Source organism: Hyaena hyaena, unplaced genomic scaffold (genome assembly GCF_003009895.1).
Source record: "Hyaena hyaena isolate Hyena2069 unplaced genomic scaffold, ASM300989v1 scaffold_594, whole genome shotgun sequence".
Classification (NCBI taxonomy): domain Eukaryota; kingdom Metazoa; phylum Chordata; class Mammalia; order Carnivora; family Hyaenidae; genus Hyaena; species Hyaena hyaena.
In genome coordinates this window covers 693,223-712,792 of record NW_024081227.1, presented here as the reverse complement: position 1 = coordinate 712,792, position 19,570 = coordinate 693,223, and the positions used below count along the sequence as shown (strand labels likewise).

The 19,570-nt window shown below is 40.4% G+C and overlaps 1 protein-coding gene across 3 annotated transcripts in view; it reads right to left on the bottom strand.

Annotated features, from left to right (window-relative positions):
• Window positions 1-16,526: 16,526 nt before the first annotated feature.
• Window positions 16,527-19,570, bottom strand: part of ZNF277 (zinc finger protein 277) — a 111,050-nt gene continuing 108,006 nt past the window's right edge. For all 3 annotated transcript variants that reach the window (XM_039256918.1, XM_039256920.1, XM_039256921.1), the window contains exons 11-12: window positions 18,481-18,655; window positions 16,527-16,785 (exon numbers count right to left, since the gene is read on the bottom strand). In XM_039256918.1, coding sequence (XP_039112849.1) covers window positions 16,599-16,785; window positions 18,481-18,655 — 362 coding nt within the window. In that variant the 3' untranslated portion in view covers window positions 16,527-16,598. The remainder of the gene's footprint in view (window positions 16,786-18,480; window positions 18,656-19,570) is intronic.

Here is a 19,570-nt window from a genome sequence, read left to right as displayed (position 1 = left end):
TTATTTATTGTGTGTGTGTGTGTGTGTGTGTGTGTGTGTGTGTGAGAGAGAGAGAGAGAGAGAGAGAGAGAGAGAGAGAATGAGTGGGGGAGGGACAGAGACAGAGGGAGAGAGAAAGAATCCCAAGCAGGCTCATGCTGTCAGCACAGAGCCTGAATTGGGGCTTGATCCCACAAACTGTGAGATCATGACCTGAGCCGAAATCAAGAGTCTGATGCTTAACTTACTGAGCCACCAAGGCATCCCCGAAACCCGATTTTTATGGCCATCCAAGTTTGAGAACTGTGGCACCATGACATGTTGATGTACAGTCTCCATCAGGGCTTCTCTGAACTTTTTTGCTTCTACACCTTTATCTGTAGGATGCTGAAAAGCTGTTTTCTCAGTATTCTCATTCTTTCTCCAAATTGCATTTCTTCTTTATAAATTACTCTTTATAATGTAATATGCAGATTGGAACTGTTGTTCCAATGTACTATGTGTACCATAAATATGCACAAATAAAACATTTAAAATATTCCCTGAAGGCATGCCCTCTTCCCCTCTTGTAAGAACACTGGTCTATAGTCCACGCAATACAAATTTGTTACCCTATTTTTATCGAGCCATTGGTATCAAGAGTCATAAACAGGAACTAGCCCTCAGACAGGAATTATAAATCAGGAAATTTCACATAAAAATACAGACTTCTTTTGAAAACAACCAATGTGGCCACTGGGGCCTGCATTTGCCATGATGTCATTGGCAGGGGCTGCTTAGGGAAGATGGCTGGCCCCAAGCAGCGAGCCCCTTGTGGGGACGGGGCACAGGTGTGCCTCTGAGCACTGCAGTCTCTGCCTTGCCCACCTCCCTCATATTAAATATGGACCTGAGGGACTCTTGAGGCTTTGATGTCAGATCTCCTGCCAAGACCTGAGGATTTGTTATTCTACCCTAGCATGAAGATAGTCTTCATCTTGGTGTGCTGTGTACTGTCAGGTAATGTTTGTCCCCGACTTTAACTTTTAAAACCAATCATCTTGGGGCACCTGGGTGGCTCAGTCGGTTAAGCGTCTGACTTTGGCTCAGGTCATGATCTCACGGCTTGTGGGTTCCAGCCTGCGTCGGGCTCTATGCTGACAGCTCGGAGCCTGGAGGCTGCTTCGTATTATGTGTCTCCCTCTCTCTCTGCTCCTCCCTGACTCATGCTCCGTTTATCTCTGTCTCAATAACAAACATAAAAAAATAAAAATAAATAAAACCAATCATCTTAGCTTCACCCACATGAATGTGCCATTTCTCTAGGTTCCAAATGCTAAAAGTAAAGGAATTTTACAGGGTTCAGCCTAATCATAAGTCTGCTTTATTGAATGCACTCCAGTGAGAGTTTGTTTTGATAACAACCCAGGTAATTTCAATGGCTGAGGTAATGAAATACTATTGAAAGAAAAAACTTCACCAACCAACGCATTTATAAAACTGTCACTGGTGATGAGGAAAACAAAGGCAAAAGAAGTGCAGCTTAAATGAAATCTCTTTACAGCTTGCAGCCCACTGATAGATCTGAAATATGCAGTGTGACCTTCTTCAAGGAACTCGTGGCTGCCTTAGTGCATTAATGTTTTTGTCTTATTAAAGACGAAAAGTAAACTTATCTTAACAGCAGCTAGCCCCGAAGATCCTTAAAGCATTGCTTTCAAATTCCTTAGAGACTTACACTATCCCTAACCACCATTCACTTAAAAGTATATAACCAGTCACTCCTCACAATCCTGGTGCACCATCTTTCTGCCCACGGGTCCTGTCCTCTTCTTTAGTAAAATCACATTAAAAAATTTTTTTTAAATTTTTAAATGTTTTATTTATTTCTGAGAGAGAGAGAGAGAGAGAATGTGAACAGGGGAGGGTCAGACACGGGGCTCGAACCCAGGAACTATGAGATCATGACCTGAGCCAAAATTGGATGCTTAACCGACTGAGCCACTTAGGCGCCCCTAAAATCACCTTTTTTGAGCCTTTTCCTCACAAACACCACCAACTGGTTTCAAGAGAGATTTAAAATAACCATGACATCACTTTCTGAGGAAAAGAATAGTATGCAAAGATGAAAATTATCTTATACATTAACAAGCCAGATTCTCTCCAGAGCGGAAACCATTCATTGATTGTAAGGTAGGGACTTGAAGAGGCAAAAAAGATTTTTTCATTAGTGCCTCAGAATATCATTGATTAGGGCGCCTGCATGACTCAGCCACTTAAGCTTCAGACTCTTGATTTTGGCTCAGGTCATGATATCCGGGTTTGTGGGATTGAGCTCTGTGTTGGGCTCCGTGCTGACGGTGCAGAGCTTGTTTGGGATTCTCTCTCTCCCTCTCTCTCTCTCTCTGCCCCTCCCCCACTCGTGTACACACACTCTCTCAAAATAAATAAATAAACTTAAAAAAAAAAAGAAGAATAAAGAAGAATGTCATTGGTTAAAGGAGACCCTAAATTTCACCCTGAAGATTGTGTTTCTCTATTTGTAACTGGGCTACCACAAGGTTGTCTTGAGCTCTGAGTGCTTCTGGCACATCCAAAAAGAACACAGATTCAGCTCCAGAAGCCTTGACAACATGTTTTTATCAAGAACTTATTTTTCTTAGTCATAATGAATTTTATTAGAAGGAATAATTGCCTCAAAAAAGAACTGATAATGGTTAAAATTCCACACTACAATTTGTTAGGGACTAAAAGAGATCAGATTGTCTTGGTAAAATTTAGATCTGCAAATATTTGTCTAGGGAAATTGGATTTGACAAAAACAATGGTCACAAAGAAAAATTACAAGGGTAGAAGTTATAATGGATATAATCTGATGGATGTATTAAACTCTTCCTGTACAATGTAGACAAAACAGACATAAATTCTTTAAAAATAATTTAAGTAAAATAAAAGTAGAAAGTATTAGAGACAAATTCATAAGTCAGAATAGGAAACTGATCAAGGAATTAAACTGGCTTAATGGAACTCATTACAGAAAATGTATTATGTCTCCGTTCATAAACATGGAGTCCAAGGGACTGTGGTCCAAATATCATCCACCTGGCACAAATGGTCAGGGCCACACTCTGGGGAAAAAAATGCCCAGTTCCCACCAGCAGGCAGCTTCCCAAACCCTATGTAACTAGGACACATATGTGGAGACAGCTTGGTTGATTCTGCTCAAACTCCATACCCTACCATTCAGGCAGCTGTGTCTGGGCATTACTTACTTTCCAACCACCTGATTTCCCCTGATTTCCATTTAAGCTGGGTGACTTCCCCAGACTGAGTTCCCTGGCTCACACCATTTTCCCTGCCTGGTAGGCCATCTTCCAGTGGTGTAGTCCATCTCCCCGCCTTCAAGACTCATCTCCCCGCCTCCATCTCCCCGCAATCCAGACTTTGTCCCTCAGAATAAACTCCTACCAAAGTCACCAAAGACTCTCTGTTGCCAAATCCAACAGAAGCTCTCAGGTTGCATTCTCTGCCCATCACTCTCTCCTTCTGGTAACCATTTCTTTTCAAGTTTCCATGACACCCTGCCCAGTGAAGCTCCATCTGGCCAAGGGCAATGCCCAGAAAGGGATGCAGCTGTGGCCCATTATCAATCTATACCCAGGTCTGCTGGGGGAATGAGGGTCTCAATCCCATAGGAGGGAGATAGGCAGTGTCCACCACATGCCTCAAACTCAACAGGTCCAAAATAATATGCATTTGGTCTCAACCATTCTACTTCCAAATTTTTCCTGATTTTTGTTGCCCTCATTGAAGTCCTCATCAATTCCTGATCAGATTGATGTTCTAGCTTCCTTCTTGGTTTGCTTGGCCTACTCTAGTTCCTCCTTTCCACAGCCAGTTTATTTCTTAAGTGTTTTTCTCAGTTTTATTGAGAAACAATTGACATACATCACTGTATAATTTAATGCATGTAGCATGATGGTTTGATTTACATATATTGTAAAGTGTTTACCACAATAGGTTCAATTAGCATCCATAATTTCATAGAATAAAAAGAAAACAGAAAAATTCTCCTTGTGGTGAGAACTCTTAACAACTTCCTATGTATCATACAGCAAATGCTAACTATCGTTATCATTTCATACATTACATCTCTAGTACTTGTTTTGTAACTAGATGTTTTTACCTCTTCCCCACTCTCCTCCAATTTAACATTGTGCCTCTTGTAATCACAAGTCTGATATCTTTTTCTGACTTTGTTCATTTTAGATTCCACCTAGAAGGAAGGCCATATGATCTTTATCTTTCTTTCTCTGACTGAATCTACTTAGCATAATGTCTTCAAGACCCAACCATGTTGTTGCAAATAGTAAGAGTTCCTTCCATGTGCTTATAGCTTAATGATATTCGTGTGTGTGTGTGTGTGTGTGTGTGTGTGTGTGTAACTGTCTATCTATTTATCCTGCAATTTCTTGATTCATCCATTCACTGATGGACACCTAGGTTGTTTCCATGTCTTTGCTACTATAAATAATGCTGCCATGAACCTGGTGATACAGATGTATTTTCAAGTTAGTGTTTTCATTTCCTTTGGATATATTCCTAGAAGTGGAATTGCTGTGTCATATGGGCTCTATTTTAATTTTTTTAAAATATTTTATTTTTAAGTAATCTATAAACTCAACATTGGCTCAAACCTACAGCCCTGAGATCAAGAGTCACATGCTCCACTGACTGAGCCAGTCAGGTGTCCCTTTCTTTAATTTTTTAAGGAACCTCCATACTGTATTCCATAGTAGTTATATGAGTTTACAGTCTCAACAGTGCATAAGGCTTCCCTTTTCTCCACATCTATACCAGCATTTGTTGTCTTACTTTTTTTTTTTATACAAATAGTTTATTGTCAAATTAGTTTCCACATAACACTCAGTGCTCATCCCCATACTTTTTTTTTTTTTTGATGATGGCTATTCTGACAGGCAATATGTAGGAATTATGAGGTGATATCTCATTGCGGTTTTAATTTGCACTTTCCTAATGACTGGTAATGTTGAGCATCTTTTCATGTGCCTATTGAGCTGTTGTGTATCATCTTTAGAAAAATGTTCAGGTCCTTTGCCCATTACAAGCTTCATTTTTTTAATCTTCTTAAAAGATTGTTAATGTTTATTTTTGAGAGAGAGAGAGAGAGAGTAAGAGTGTGAGCTGGAGAGGGGCAGAGAGAGAGGGAGACACAGAGTGTGAAGCAGAATCCAGGCTCTGAGCTAGCTGTCAGCACAGAACCTGACATGGGGCTCGAACCCACAAACCATGAGATTATGACCTGAGCCAAAGTCAGATGCTTAACCGACTATGCCTCCCAGGTGCCCCTAATCTCTCTTTATTGTGGTAAAATGTACATAACATAAAATTGGCCATTTTGAATATTTTAAAGTATATAATTCAGTGGCATCAATTAAATTCACAATTTTGTGCGACCATCACCACTATTTCCAGAAACTTTTCATTATCCAGACAGAAAATCTGTAACCATCAAACAGTAACTCTCCATTTTCCTTTTCCTCCAGTCTAGGGGCTGTTTCCCAGGAACATTTTTAGGGATGACAACCATGTGTTGCTGTCCATGAACATATCCTCCAAATCCTCTTCACCCTCCCTCTGGTGCTGAGGACCCTGCCCGCTCTCTGAGCCCTGCAATCCCTCTGACGCTCCCCGTGTACCACTGCACCAGCTTCCAGCACATGGTCTTCTAGATCCCACACATCTGGCAGCAAAGCGCAGTCCCGCTTTTGTCTCAAGGAGAGCAGCCTCTTGGCATTCTTATGGATATAGTTTTCCATCTTAATCCCAGAAAAATGTGGTGTCCCCGCATATTTAGTGTATAATGTTCTCAGAGGCAAGAGCAGGGAGACACCAAAAGCATATTTGCGTGTGGTACCAAGACTCTTTCCAACTCACAGTCTGGCCTTCCCCCAGTTCTTTTCTTATGGGATTGCTGAATTTGAAAGTGCACTGGCAGCAACCAAGTGAGTGTAGGCCTACAAAGTGGAATGGGCCAGCATGTGGAGATGGTGAGACTGAGGCCTGGATGATAAGAAGACGTTAATGTAAAGAGCCTGGGCAAGAATATATAGACACAGAGAAGAGTGTGTGTGATAAGAGTGAGGTGGGAAGAAGTGTGGTCTGTTCAAGGAGGCGTGGTTGCCTGAAGAGTAGCGGGCACGCAGGAGAACAGCAAGGGACGAGTTTGGAGGTGTGGCTGCGGCCAGATCGGGAGGGCTGTGGAGATCATGTGAGAAATTTATACTTGATTCCATGTTCAACGGAAAGCCATGTGGATTAGCTCAGACACTTTCACTGTACGTAATAGAAAATTCCACTTAAAAGGTTTAAGCAATAAAGGGAATTTGTTGGCTTGAGTAACCAAAAAGTCCAGAGGAAGACTGCCTTGAGGTGAGGGCTCTGGTTTCGTCTGGCCTTTCCTCTTCTTTGAGAGTCTTTGGGCTAGTTTTTCCCAAGATGGCAAGATGGTTTTGGTAGCAACCAGAGTACTTCCTTCTTTCTTTCTTTCTTTCTTTTTTCTTTTTCTTTTTCTTTTTCTTTCTTTCTTTCTTTCTTTCTTTCTTTCTTTCTTTCTTTCTTTCTTTCTTTCTTTCTTTCCTTCCTTCCTTCCTTCCTTCCTTCTTTCTTTCCTTCTTTCTTTCTCTCTCTCTCTCTCTCTCTCTTTCTTTCTTTCAAGGAGAGGGGGAGTCTATCTTCTGTAAGCCATTTAACAGAATCCCTCATCTTCACTCTGGATCAGACTGAACCAGTCACAGTGAGTGTCTCTCTTCACAACCCAATCTCTGAAGTGAAGTTCCTACTCCAGCCAGGCTACCTCCTTCTTGGAGCGAGGGCTGGAGTCAATCCCAGATGGCATGCTGCTACTTAGTGAGGGTGGAGAGGTTCCCCCACCAACCCCACCAAATAATTTGGAAACAATTAGGAAGGAAAGAAAGGGGAAGTGTGTGCTGGGTAAGGAAGCCCAAGAATCATTATACCATGGAAGGATTGTTAAAGATCACTCTCACTGCTATGAGGAGGACAGCAAGGAAGGACGGAGGCTAACTAAGAGACTATTGCAGTGGGTCAGTCCAGAGGTGGTGGCGGTACAGACTGAGAGGCATTTGGGGGATAGAACCGACTGGACCTCCTGATGGATTGGATGATGGAGGAGGTAGTTTTGGTCAGACTCTAAGGGAGCTCGAATGTCAGACTTTGTTATCTTTGTAGGTGATGATGGAGGCTGTTGGAGTGGGTTGTCTTTTGTGAGAGAAAGAGATTAAGAATTTTTGTTTTTTTTGGGGGTGAGGTCTTTCACTTTCTCTTCCTCCTTTAATTTTTTTGTTTAGTTTTTACAATTTACCACAACATATTCACTTGCTTTTGTTTTCCAAATGATGAAAACACCGAAATCACAACCTATGATTTTGTTAGATTGTTTTGTTGCTAACCCAGTATCCAAGTCAACTGACTAGGGATCATCTTCAAAAAAACTGTTTTCTAGAGCCTAATTTTATAGCCTAAGAGAACTCAGCTTCACTTGAATCTTAGAGCAGTGTGAAATTAATATTAACTTGGCTGAATGTTTTCAGTTTGAATTAATATGCTTGCAATGTCATTCAATCTTGCAAATTACTATCATCAGGAACTGAACATGCTTTAGCTTTTCAAAGTATCAATTATAAGGCATAGAGTTCAACTGCAGCTCCTGGTTTAATCCTCCAGCTATCCATCATCTAAAGCTTATTGAAATAGTTTAATTAAACTTCACGGATGTAGGATGGCTATTTTTGCAGACCAAGCAAACAATAGCTGCCGTTTGACACCCTTGATGGAAGTAGACTGGTGTGTTAATTTCTGCATATCAATTCAGGAAAGCACTTACATTTTAAAGAATCCATTCTTGTTCTGATTCAAGTTGGAGTCAGTCCTTCCAAAAAGAATTGCTATTCCTCCATTCATTAAAAAAGTTCAGGACACATAAGGGAAGGGAAGTAAAAATATTCTAAAAATAAGGAGGGGGACAAAATATAAGAGACTCTTAAACACAGAGAACAAACTGAGGGTTGCTGGAGGGGTTCTGGATGACCGGATGGTCTAAATGGGCAAGGAGCATTAAGGAAGACATTTGTTGGGATAAGCACTGGGTGTTATACATGGGGAATGAATCACTGGAATCGACTCCTGAAATCATTATTGCACTATATGCTAACTAACTTGGAGGCAAATTAAAAAAAATCAATAAGTAAATAATTTTTTTAAAAAGTTCATGACTTGGCTTTGTCTCATTTTAAATTCCCACATATTATTTTGTCATTAAAATACAAAATACTTGGTGGAGCTTTTTTCTTTTGGACAAATCCCCATCTCTCTGTTTCTCAGTTTTCTCATCATTTCTTTACCCTTTAAGAGGATAAAAATTCCTGACTAGATAGCTCATAACATTGTTTTGAGGGTCAGGTCAGACAACAAGGGAAAAGTTGTGAGGTCGGCTCAGTTCTACATAAAATGTTTCTTATGAGGTCATGCACCATCTATAGTTGTAGCAGGTACTGTGGGTGCCTTTTTGCATTTCAGTTTCCTCAGTCTTTGTGGGGGGCACTAGACGAGGGTACAAGGCAGGCCAGAAGTGCTAGAGAATTTCTGCCCTCGGAGCAGTCCTAGATCTGTGACCAACGGGAGTTGGTGGATAAATAGCCCAGATTTTTTTGCCCTTTGGTGGTGGCAGTGGCTGGAGGGTGGCTCTAAGTGTTCTGTGTATCCTGCCAGACATCCTCAGTGAGGGTGAGCTCCAGTTCCCATAGCAGCAGCTTTCGCACACTTGTGTGTTCTTTCCATTTCATTTTTTACTTCCTAAACTGATATTTCCTGGGGTTTGCCTCTCAAATAAATGATCTGCACTCAAGTTGTTTATCTTAAGGTCTGTTTTAGGTGGAACTCAACCTAAGCTCCTAGTTCTAATGGTCTTTCAAAAAGTATACATGCAACTAGCTCACTAATGACAACCTAGAATTTTCTGGCTTTCTCGCATAGCCTCAGTCCCGGATTGGAACTAAGTCTATTTTGCCTGCTGTCTGCTAGGACCAAAGAATATTTATCAGTAATTCTCCAAGAGGTAGTTTCCTAGTAATCCTGACTATACCTCCATCCCCTGAGAGACTGTGCCTTTGAGAGGGGTTGGCTGATCAATGAGTCATGCAGAGATTAAATACTGCCTTTAATACTAATAAAGATGCTGTTGGAGAGCATGGTTTACAGTTGTGGGTCCTAACGATGGGCCCTGACCTCAAATTTAGGCGGATTTAACCTGACAGCCACAGATAGTGTTGGGTGACTGTAGGCCTTCAACTTCACAGGCAGAGCCTGCAGCTCTAAAGTTTGCCTGATGGAGGACAGAACAGGATGTGTTCTCTCTGAAGACAGGCAGATCCCAGAGAGAAAAGGAGGAGGAAGAGGCTGAGTCATAGGTGCCTAGTTCCTGTTCCAGGCAGAAAATGCATTCTCCTCCCTCACAGCAGTGACAGGGGGAAGAAAGAAACCAAGGAAGTTACTAAATGGGTTCCTCTTCTCATGGTAACAGCATGCTAGGGAAAAAGGTTCCCCTCTTTCCAACATTCTCAGGGTGTTTGTTTCCTTCCCTAGCCCATTGGGCTTAACCATTAAGCTCAAGGCCAACCAAGAGTATGACCATCTCCTTGGCAGGAGATCAGCAATCTATCCTGACAGTGCTGCTCCCACCACAAGCACATCGCCCCACTTCCCCCATCTGAATGGCTGAAGAGCATAGCTATTGCCCTCAGAAGGCCATTCATTGACCAAATTCCAGTGTCATGCTGAACCCCAGCTGAAAGTTCCCCATTTCATTTTGCTGCCCTAATTATGTCTAAGCATGTTGTTTGGACAGTCTATCTGAGGTTCTGAAAAGAGATTATATGACAATGTAAAGATACTTCAGCAACAAAATTTCAGTAAAATATTGATGCCTCCCAATTTAAACGTAATTCCTCTACCATTGTGAATTTCCCGTGGAGAATAAGTTCAAAGACTAGATTATCTTGCATGCTTGAGTTAAAGACTCATCCTTCTGAGGATTCTGATTCTGCTCATTCTGAACTAGAGGGGTTCTTCATGCCCTGGATAGCACTGTGGTTCATTCAGCAACCTGGACAAGGTCCCACTAGAATCACAGTATGGCTTTTTTCAGAATCTCTAAAGTTAAATTATACACCAAGTTTCAGGTGTGCCTTACTTTTTAAAGTTTTTTTTTTTTTTTCCTTTTTATTCAATGTTGAGAGACAGAGAGAGACAGAGCATGAGCATGGGAGGGGCAGAGAGAGGGGGAGACACAGAATCGGAAGGAGGCTTCAGGCTCTGAGCTGTCAGTACAGAGCCTGACGTGGGGCTCAAACTCACAGACTGAGAGATCATGACCTGAGCCGAAGTTGGAAGTTTAACCGACTGAGCCACCCAGGCATGCCATGCCTCACTTTTTCCTTTATTTTTATTTTTTTAATGTTTATTTTTTATTTTATTTTATTTTATTTTATTTTATTTTCTGAGAGAGAGAGAGAAAGTGTGAGCAGTGGAGGGTCAGAGAGAGAGGGAGACACAGAATCTGAATTAGACTCCAGGTTCTGAGCTGGCAGTCAGCACAGAGCCTGATGCGGGACTTGAACCCATGAACCATGAGATCATGAGCTGAGCCAAAGTCAGACACTTAACTGACTGAGCCACCCAGATGCCCCTATTTTATTAAAAAAATTTTTTTAATGTTTATTTTTGAGAGACAGAGAGAGAGGGCATGAGCTGAGGAGGGGTAGAGAAAGAAGGAGACACACAATCCAAAGCAGGCTCCAGGTTCTGAGCTGTTAGCACAGAGCCCGAGATGGGGCTTGAACTCATGAGCTGGGAGATCATGACCTAAGCTCAAGATGGACGCTTAACTGACTGAGCCACCCAGGCACTCCGTATGCCCCGTTTTTAAAAGACTATGAATCAAAACACTTACCACCAACATAACTAAGCAAAAGGAAACAAATCAATACCAAGATCTTCAATTATCAAGACAAAATGTGCTCCCAGAACAGAACTCTACACTTTGCATGACAGAGACTCGGTGATCATGATTTCAGCTTCAGCCAGATGCTAAAGTCCTTGATCTGTTAACTTAAACTCAATTCGGAGGAATCTCCCCCAAAAAGTTAGAACTGGCAACATGCTTAGCCATTCCTGTGGGAAGAATCAACCTGTATTTCTCTTAGGTTGACACAGGTGACCGTAGGAGATTGTAATATGCCATCCCAATATTTGCCACGCTGGCATAAGGATTATTTTGAGCTGAAGGCAAATGAGAAAAAGCAAGCACAGGATGAGATCTCTGCGGCATCCTATCTGAAAACAAGATCGTAAATTCCCCTTATGAAGGTATCTCCTCTCTCCCCCTATCATTCTCCAGTTTCCAGACCAGGAAGGGAATAACAACTTTATCACTAGAGATGAGATGGCACCTTGAGTCTACACAAGCAAACCTTAAGTACCCCTTACCTACCATTAACTTTCCATGTATTTGCCTTCCTATAATATTCTGCCGCTAGAAGCTCAAAGTCTTTTTCATTTGTCTTGACACTTCTCTTAATTCTCTTTTGTTCAAATGGTACAAGAGCACCCAAGCTTAGCTCTTTCTTTGGGGTTTTTCTCTTCTTTCTAGGAGCCCCCCCCTCCCCCCACGGTGTAAAACTTTTAATATCAAGTAATTTTTAAAGTTTTTTCTTATATTAATCTGTTTCGTTATTTTGCAGAACCAGCTGGAGAACCCTAAGAGGGCAGAGAATTTTTCCTCCCTATGATATTTGCATTCTTGCAAAGTTTAGAAATATGCAGTGATGGCAAGCCCTATCAAGAGTCTGCTTTGAGAGGTCTTTCTTTCCCGTCTTGCACCTCTAAAATCTTTTAACTTTTCATTTCCCTTTTGAGCCCTTCGTCTCCAAAATCTCACACTTGATCCATGGGACATGGGTTCTAAAGGACCACATGGTTTTCACACTGGCTCCTGATGTTGGTTCCTTGTTGTGGAATGACATGCCCGGAAAGCCTGGCTTGTAAGAGTGGTTTCCTCTTCACTCCCTTGTTTCAACTGGAAAACAATCCTCAGCAGATTCATGAACTAAAGCTGCTGTGGACATTTCTGCAGCTGAAGCTCTAGATTCAACTGTCAATGACCCCCCCATGCCCCAAATAACAGTGGGAAGGTAGACACTTATTTCCCTCACATAACTGTCTAGGTCAGCGTTCCAGGGCTGGTGTGGCCTCCAGAGTCAGGGATTCTGATTCCTTTGACACTGTTGGCCTCACGCATGATTTGACCTCCCAGTCCCGTATGCAGACAACTATAGCAAAAGGAACAGAAGGGATGAAAGGAAAGCAGAGGGTGCCGTGTCTCACATTTTAAGAGACTATTAGAAGCCGTCACAGTGGACTTTTCTGTTTACATCTCATTTACCACAATGTAGACACACAAGTATCCTGAGCTGCAAGAGAGGCTAGGGAATGTCGTCTTTATTATCCTAGGCAGCCAAATACCCAAATAAACTTATTAAGAAAGGGAGAATGAATTCTGGGGCAACTGGACTACCAGACTAACTTCTGGTGAGGACAGATACTGCTACTGAGCCCTCCTCAGCACTCCAGCATCCCTTGCTTTTGAGTGGTCCAGGCCTTGAGACTATCTCCCTCCACTCTGCCTTTGTCAGCAGTAGCGGGTATGTCCTAGCGCTTGATTTCCCCTCTATACAATTCAAGGTAGGAACAGCTGGGTTTGTCACAATATAACTTACCTCTTTAGACAATTACTTTTCTTCCTTAATACTCCTTCCCTAATATAGGCCTAATATTTGTAGAATCTGATGCCTCCTTTTCTTTCTTCTTCTTGTAACTTTCTTTCATTTCTGGCCTGGACACGTACTTAATCTGACATTCTGTTCTAGATTTTGTTTAATGGGATCTTCTGTTTTGAGAGATAAATCACTAGGTTCTGGTTTGCCAAAAGCAACCATTGTTCAAAAAAACCTTGGCCACTCACTCTCACCTTTCTGAGTTAGATAATCAGCATGTATTTTCTCATTAGGCTAACAGCCAATCCAGGCTCAGATTCTATTTATCACTGTCCTGACCAGCTAGCTCTCTGATACGTTTCATCTTTCTGGTTAGCTTCATTTAGAGTCTTGATTCTCAAAATTTGTCAGGTGTGTTCCCTCTGGGCCTTGGGAGCACTGGTCTCCCTATTGACAATTTTAGTGACATCTGGAAACCCATTCAATATTCCCTTGAATAGTTTACTTCCATCTGATCCTTTCCTTTCGAACTGTCCAACATTTCAGGCTAACATTTGGCATTAGTGTTTAAGGAAGAGTTCCCAATGGTTCTTGCCAAAAAGTCTTCTCTGTGTAGCTCTAAGAGAGTACTTTGCCAACAGTGGTCTATATTCTTGCTCCCTCTGAGAAAGGCACAGTTGGCTGAGATTTTGCTTCTATTCTTGTTTGATTTTTTTGGGGCCAAGTTATTATTTCTGAGCTAAAAAAAAAAAAAAAACCCTCCAAAACATCTTAGTTATTTTAAAAATAACCTCTTACATGAATTAAACCTAAGTACATCATCTTTTCCCTTTTATCTGTCCTTCAATTTCATTTTTCCTTATATATCCATCTGATCTATTTTCTAAGATTTCAACTTTAACTCCAAAAGAGCTTTCTCCTTCACATGATTAATTATTCTTAATTTTGTTCTTATTCTTACATTGCTCCTAAGATTAAAACCTATTCTAGAAACACTCTAGACATTCCTTGATTTCCTGAACAAATCTGATTCTAGAGACATAAGGTTCTGGGCACAGGACTACCTACCTTCTTAATCTTTGATTTTGAAACAATTTAAATCATGGGTGGCTGGGTTGCTCAGTCTGTTAAAACAGCATCTGATTCTTGGTTTTGGCTCAGGTGATGATCTCATGGTTCATGGGTTCGAGTCCTGTGTAGGGCTCTGTGCTTACAGTGTGGGGCTTGCTTGGGATTTTTTCTCCTTCTCTCTGCATCTGACCTACTCACTCACTGTCTTTCTCTCAAAGTAATAAACATAAACCCAATTTAAATCAATTTTGTCTTTATACATTTTCCATTATAATAAGGGCTTCCATTTCTTTGCTCGGTTTTTAATAAAAGCCTTGTGTGGGTGTCTTGCAAAGCTGGAGGCTTTGGAAATCTAAAGTCGTGGTCAGAGCCTACATTAAGTTACAAATCCAGTCAATTTTGGATCATATGGTGGGAGATTAGTCTTGGGACTCTGGACAGGCTATCTTACTTCAAGATCAGTCTTTGGGCACTGCCCACACAGGCTAGTACTAACAACTGAAAACTAGAACTTCAAACTCCAGTGATCTATAGCACACATGCTGTGTAAAGAACTCACTGTAAAAGAAATGATAGAATTAGAAATTCCTCATTTTGCAGCCACTACAAAAAAATCATAGGTAACAATTACCAATGAATACTAAACTGGTTAGATAAAAAACTGATGGGGAACTTTCTAAGAATGTAGTAACTGAGAACACCTGAGTGCACTGTCAGTTCTAACATCTCTAAAACTGATACATGGATATTATTTGCCTGGTGTGAAGCAACAGGGACAGTACTTCATATAAATTATTCTTGAAAAAAAATAATTTTGAGCACAAATTGACTGGAACTTCTTAAATCGACCAGTCTGCGGGAAAAATGGGTGACAGAGGAAATTATTAAATGACACAAAGAGCATATGATCATCCAAATTCAGAAAGGGAGTCAAATGGCTCATTTTCTATAACAAAAAAAGTAGCATTTTGAAACAAAGGGAGCATGAACTGTAGAGATTACAAGATCCTTAAGAACCACACCAACCAGATGCAATGTATGGGTCTCACCTGGGGCCTGATTTAAACAAATCAACTGTACAGGTGTTTTACAGAAAAGTTGACAGTTGTCACAGTACAAAGAACTGCTTCTCCTAAATTCCCCGAATATTAACAATTCACTACATTTACTTTAGCATTTTCTCTCCACGTGTCCACAGTCAGCTTTTGAGAGTAGCTGCAAACAAAATGCTTCTTTACCCCCAAGTTTCACTGTGTATTATCTAAAGACAAGGACATTCTCACACATAACCACAGTACAATGACCAAAGTCTGGAGATAACATCAATTAACATTTACTATAGATCTTATTAAAACTGTGCCATTTGTGCCACTGTAGCTTTTATAGCAAAAGAACATATATATTTTTTTCTTGGTTCAGAATCTAATCCAGGATTACATGCTGTAATATTTCAGTATTTGTTTTTCATGACCTTGACTTTTGAAGAATAAAGGCCAGTTATTTTGTAGACTGTCCCCCAACTTGGGTTTGATTAACATTTCTTTATTTACATTAAGCATTTTTGGGAGAAATCCTCAAGCATGATGTTCTGTCCTCCTCAGTGCCTCTAATCAGGAGGCATACGATATTTGCCCTATAACTGATAATACTGTAAAGGGACATTTTTGAGACTAGGGACAATTGAAAATGTACGATATTAAGTTACTGTTAATGTTGTTAGATGCCGTAATGGTATTGTGTTTGTTTTCTAAAAATGGTATTGATCTGTCAGTGATATACACATGGTAGAAGACAAGAAGTTATTTGGTTTGCTGTCCATTTCTAGGGAGTTTGGTTACTCTAGGCAGAAAGCAGTAATGATAATATAGTCAGATTTGGACTCTTCTGAAATAGTTTCCCATTGTGCATTATCCAGGTCCCTGACCATTTTTCCTTTCTTATGTGGCTCCTGTTTTGGTCACTACATATACAGCTAACCCACTGTAGTACAGAAATCAAATATTTGTCAAGTTTTGTGACTTGTTGGATGAAGAAAGCCTGTTGGGGAGGAAATGTAAATTAGTGGCTGAAACTAACTTTATAAACTGAACACTTCATTTCTTTGTGATTTGCATGTCTTCCTTATTAAAAAAAATTTTTTTAAGTAATCCCTACACCCAACATGGGGTTCAAAATCATGACCCTGAGATTAAGAGTCACATGCTCTACCAATTGAGCCAACCAGGCCCTCCCCCATGACCTCCTTATTACAGACAATTGAGTCTAATGAAATGAGATCATTTACAATGATTACACAGTAAAACGTTATAGCCAAATACAAAAAGTCCTCACTTTATTTTTTGAAAAGTACTTATTTACAACTTTATTTCACCAAGAACTGACTAATCCTTTGCTGATGTTCAAATTTAAACAATTTTTCTGAGTCTGTCTCATAAGAGAAAAACAAGAAAAGTTGCCTCTGTGGCATTATCTTCTAGTTTTTCTATTTTTTAAAATGTTTTATTTATTATTGAGACAGAGAGAAACAGAGCATGAATGGGGAAGGGTCAGAGAGAAAGGAAGACAGAATCCAAAGCAGGCTCTAGGCTCTGAGCTGTCAGCACAGAGCCTGATGTGGGGCTCGAACTCACGAACAGTGAGACAGTGATCTGAGCCAGAGGCTGCTTAACCAACTGAAGCCACCCAGGCGCCCCTCTTCTAGTTTTTCAAGCCCTCATGTAGTAGCAACTGGTTCAAAATACTGCTTTGTTTCAAAGCATGCAGCTTAGACGTATCTTCACTGATGATGGTGATATTCCCATTTTGCTCCTGAGCTGTCAGGTCACTTTCACTGTCGGACAGTGTACATAGTAGAATATCGTTTTCATAGGTTGGAAAATAATACCTGAAAACAACCAAAGACATGTTGACTAAACAAACTATAAATTATCCAGAGAAGTTTCTAGGCAAATGAGTGTACACATTACTCTAAGACTGCCAGGTTTCCTTGCTAATAGTTTCAAGAGCATTTTGCAAAGATGATATGGGGAAATAACTTGTGAATTACTTTTACTCTGACCTTTACTGGATGCCATCATTCTTGCTAGAATCCTTGCTAGCTGCCCCTTCGGCCTGCGCTTCCTATTCCCACAGAAACCTACTACATGCAACGGTCGCTTACTCTAGCACCAGGCAGATCTAGTTATTGGAGATATCTCCACGGATGAAGCTAAATATGACATCCCTTTCATTTTCACTCTAAGTCCCAGTTCCGTCCAAGACATTAACAAAACTCAATTATGGCTATTCTTTTATACACGGATCCTTCATATATCTGATGAAAACACTGTTTCCCTTGAGTGTGTGTTTCTGTGTGTTCTTCCCAATCTAATCATTACTGGTTCCTTCATTCTAGGTGATCGAAAATCAAAAACATCTACAGAATTTTAAGTCTATGATGCTAGTTCCTTTTCTGGACACACTTAGGACTTAGTTCTGGAGTATCTCTAAAGATTTCAACTTATTTAACAAGAATTATAGGAGCAGGGTCTCAGGTCAATCCAGGACTGACTTTATCTTCTGCAAATCTGGGATTTTCTAAAGAGGAAAATCTAGAGCTTTTTTAATAGTGTTCTGGGGTGGGGGTGGGGGAGGGAGTGTGTTGATTTAACATTCCTTGAAAGGAAGCTCCAGGCAGCTAGAACCTTATAACCTCTCAGAGGTTCCCTCAGCTGAGGCTGTCCAGACTGATATGAGAACCAGCCCAGGAGGCTGAACTGGCAAAGGATACCTGGCAGTCTGACACCAGCTACAGAGGTGCATCTGCGGGCCAACTGCTTAACATTTATAAAGGGCTGAGATGCAAAGTATATACCAAAAGCCCTAATAGTTGTGTGCTCTTCGACACAGTAATTTTATTTCTAGGAGATTATCTAAATGAAAAATTAGATCAGTGTGTAAAAATGCAGGCAGGATAGTCATTGTATTACTATTTATAAGAACAAAATGCAATAAATAATCTCACTATCTAACAAATTAGGGTAGATCTAGTGAATGGGGTATTTGGCAACCCTTAAAAATGATGCAATAATGTATATTAGATATAGAAAAATGCTTACAGTATTCCATTACATAATTTAAAAAACTGATACTTCTATATCTACATTAATCTATCTTCATACCATAAAATCTGAAATAGTTGGTTACACTTATAAAAGGGGAATTACTTTAAAAATAAGGCTTAAAATTTTTAAAAAATGTTTATGTTTGAAAGAGAGACAGAGCGCAAACAGGGGAGGAGCAGAGAGAGAGGGAGACACAGAATCCGAAGCAGGCTCCAGGCTCTGAGTTGTCAGCCCAGAGCTTGACGTGGGGCTCAAACTCACAGACTGCAAGATCATGACCTGACCTGAAATCAGACACTTAACCGACTGAGCCATCCAGGCTCCTCTTAAAAATAATTTTTTTTTGAAAATTTTTACTTTTTACAATAAACATGTTTCTCTTTTATTTAACTGAACAAAGGAACAAATAAAGGATATGGAGCAAAGAAGTACTGAAAACATAGGATATTAAGGATATTAAGCAAAGAAGTACTCACTCTGGTTGATCCCATATCTTTCTTTCAGGAAGCAGTGATGTATGTTTAGTTTCCTCCATTTGAGTCCTTAACTCTGCTTTGGACTTGAATTTCACATGGCAACCATAACATCTACATTGGTGAATTTGCCTTCGAATGAAATTGACCAATTTTACTTGCTGGTAGAAATTCAATCCTGAAAATGACAGTTTATAGAATCACGAGATAACTGGTTAGACCCATTTTTGCAAAAGAGCCACTTCCCTTTAGTAACCAACCTGAAGAGGCAGTATAATTAAAAGCATAATAATAGATATCAAACAACAGCCAATACTTACAAAGGGCTTGTGTGCTAAGCACTACTGTGATAATTTTCCATGTATTAATTAGTACATTTAATTCTTGAAAAACCCCACCACATAGGTAGTACTACCATATCCACATTATATTTTAGGAAACTGTCCAAGTTTGCAGCTAGTAAGTGGTAGAGGCAGGATTTGACATATATAAACATCTATAAGAACAGCAAAATGATGTAACGCCTTCCAGAGTCTAGGAGAGTAGTCAAGTGAGCTGAGGTGCGGGAGGTAAACTTCCTAGTCTTTGATCCATTAGCAAGTCAGTAATTTACATCTTTATGCCCCTAATCTTTCTATCACAGTGATACTGAGTATGCTGCAATTGGGTATATCTGTCTATGACAAATAATCTAGCTACACTGTCAAAAACTAACAGTAGGTGTTTTATATACATTATCCCCTCCCTGTAACATTCTGTTGACCTGAGGCCTTATGTCACATGGCCATTAAATGCTGGAGCTGGAATCTGAACTCCGATGGCAACATCCATGGTCCTTCCATTAGCACCTTCCACTTTATGAAAGATACTAACCATTGACTTGTATTTTATTCGAAGCACATTCATATATGTAGGAAAGAAGAAAGACCATATGAAACCGAAAACCGTATTTGAATGTTACAGTTCACAATGGCTGTGAAGCACTGCTTCAGGCAGTCCTGCTGAGGCCATCTGTGGAGACACGTTTTGGCTGCGCATTCCCCAATCACGACGACTGAACGCAGGCATCGTTTACAGAACAGTGGATAGAAAT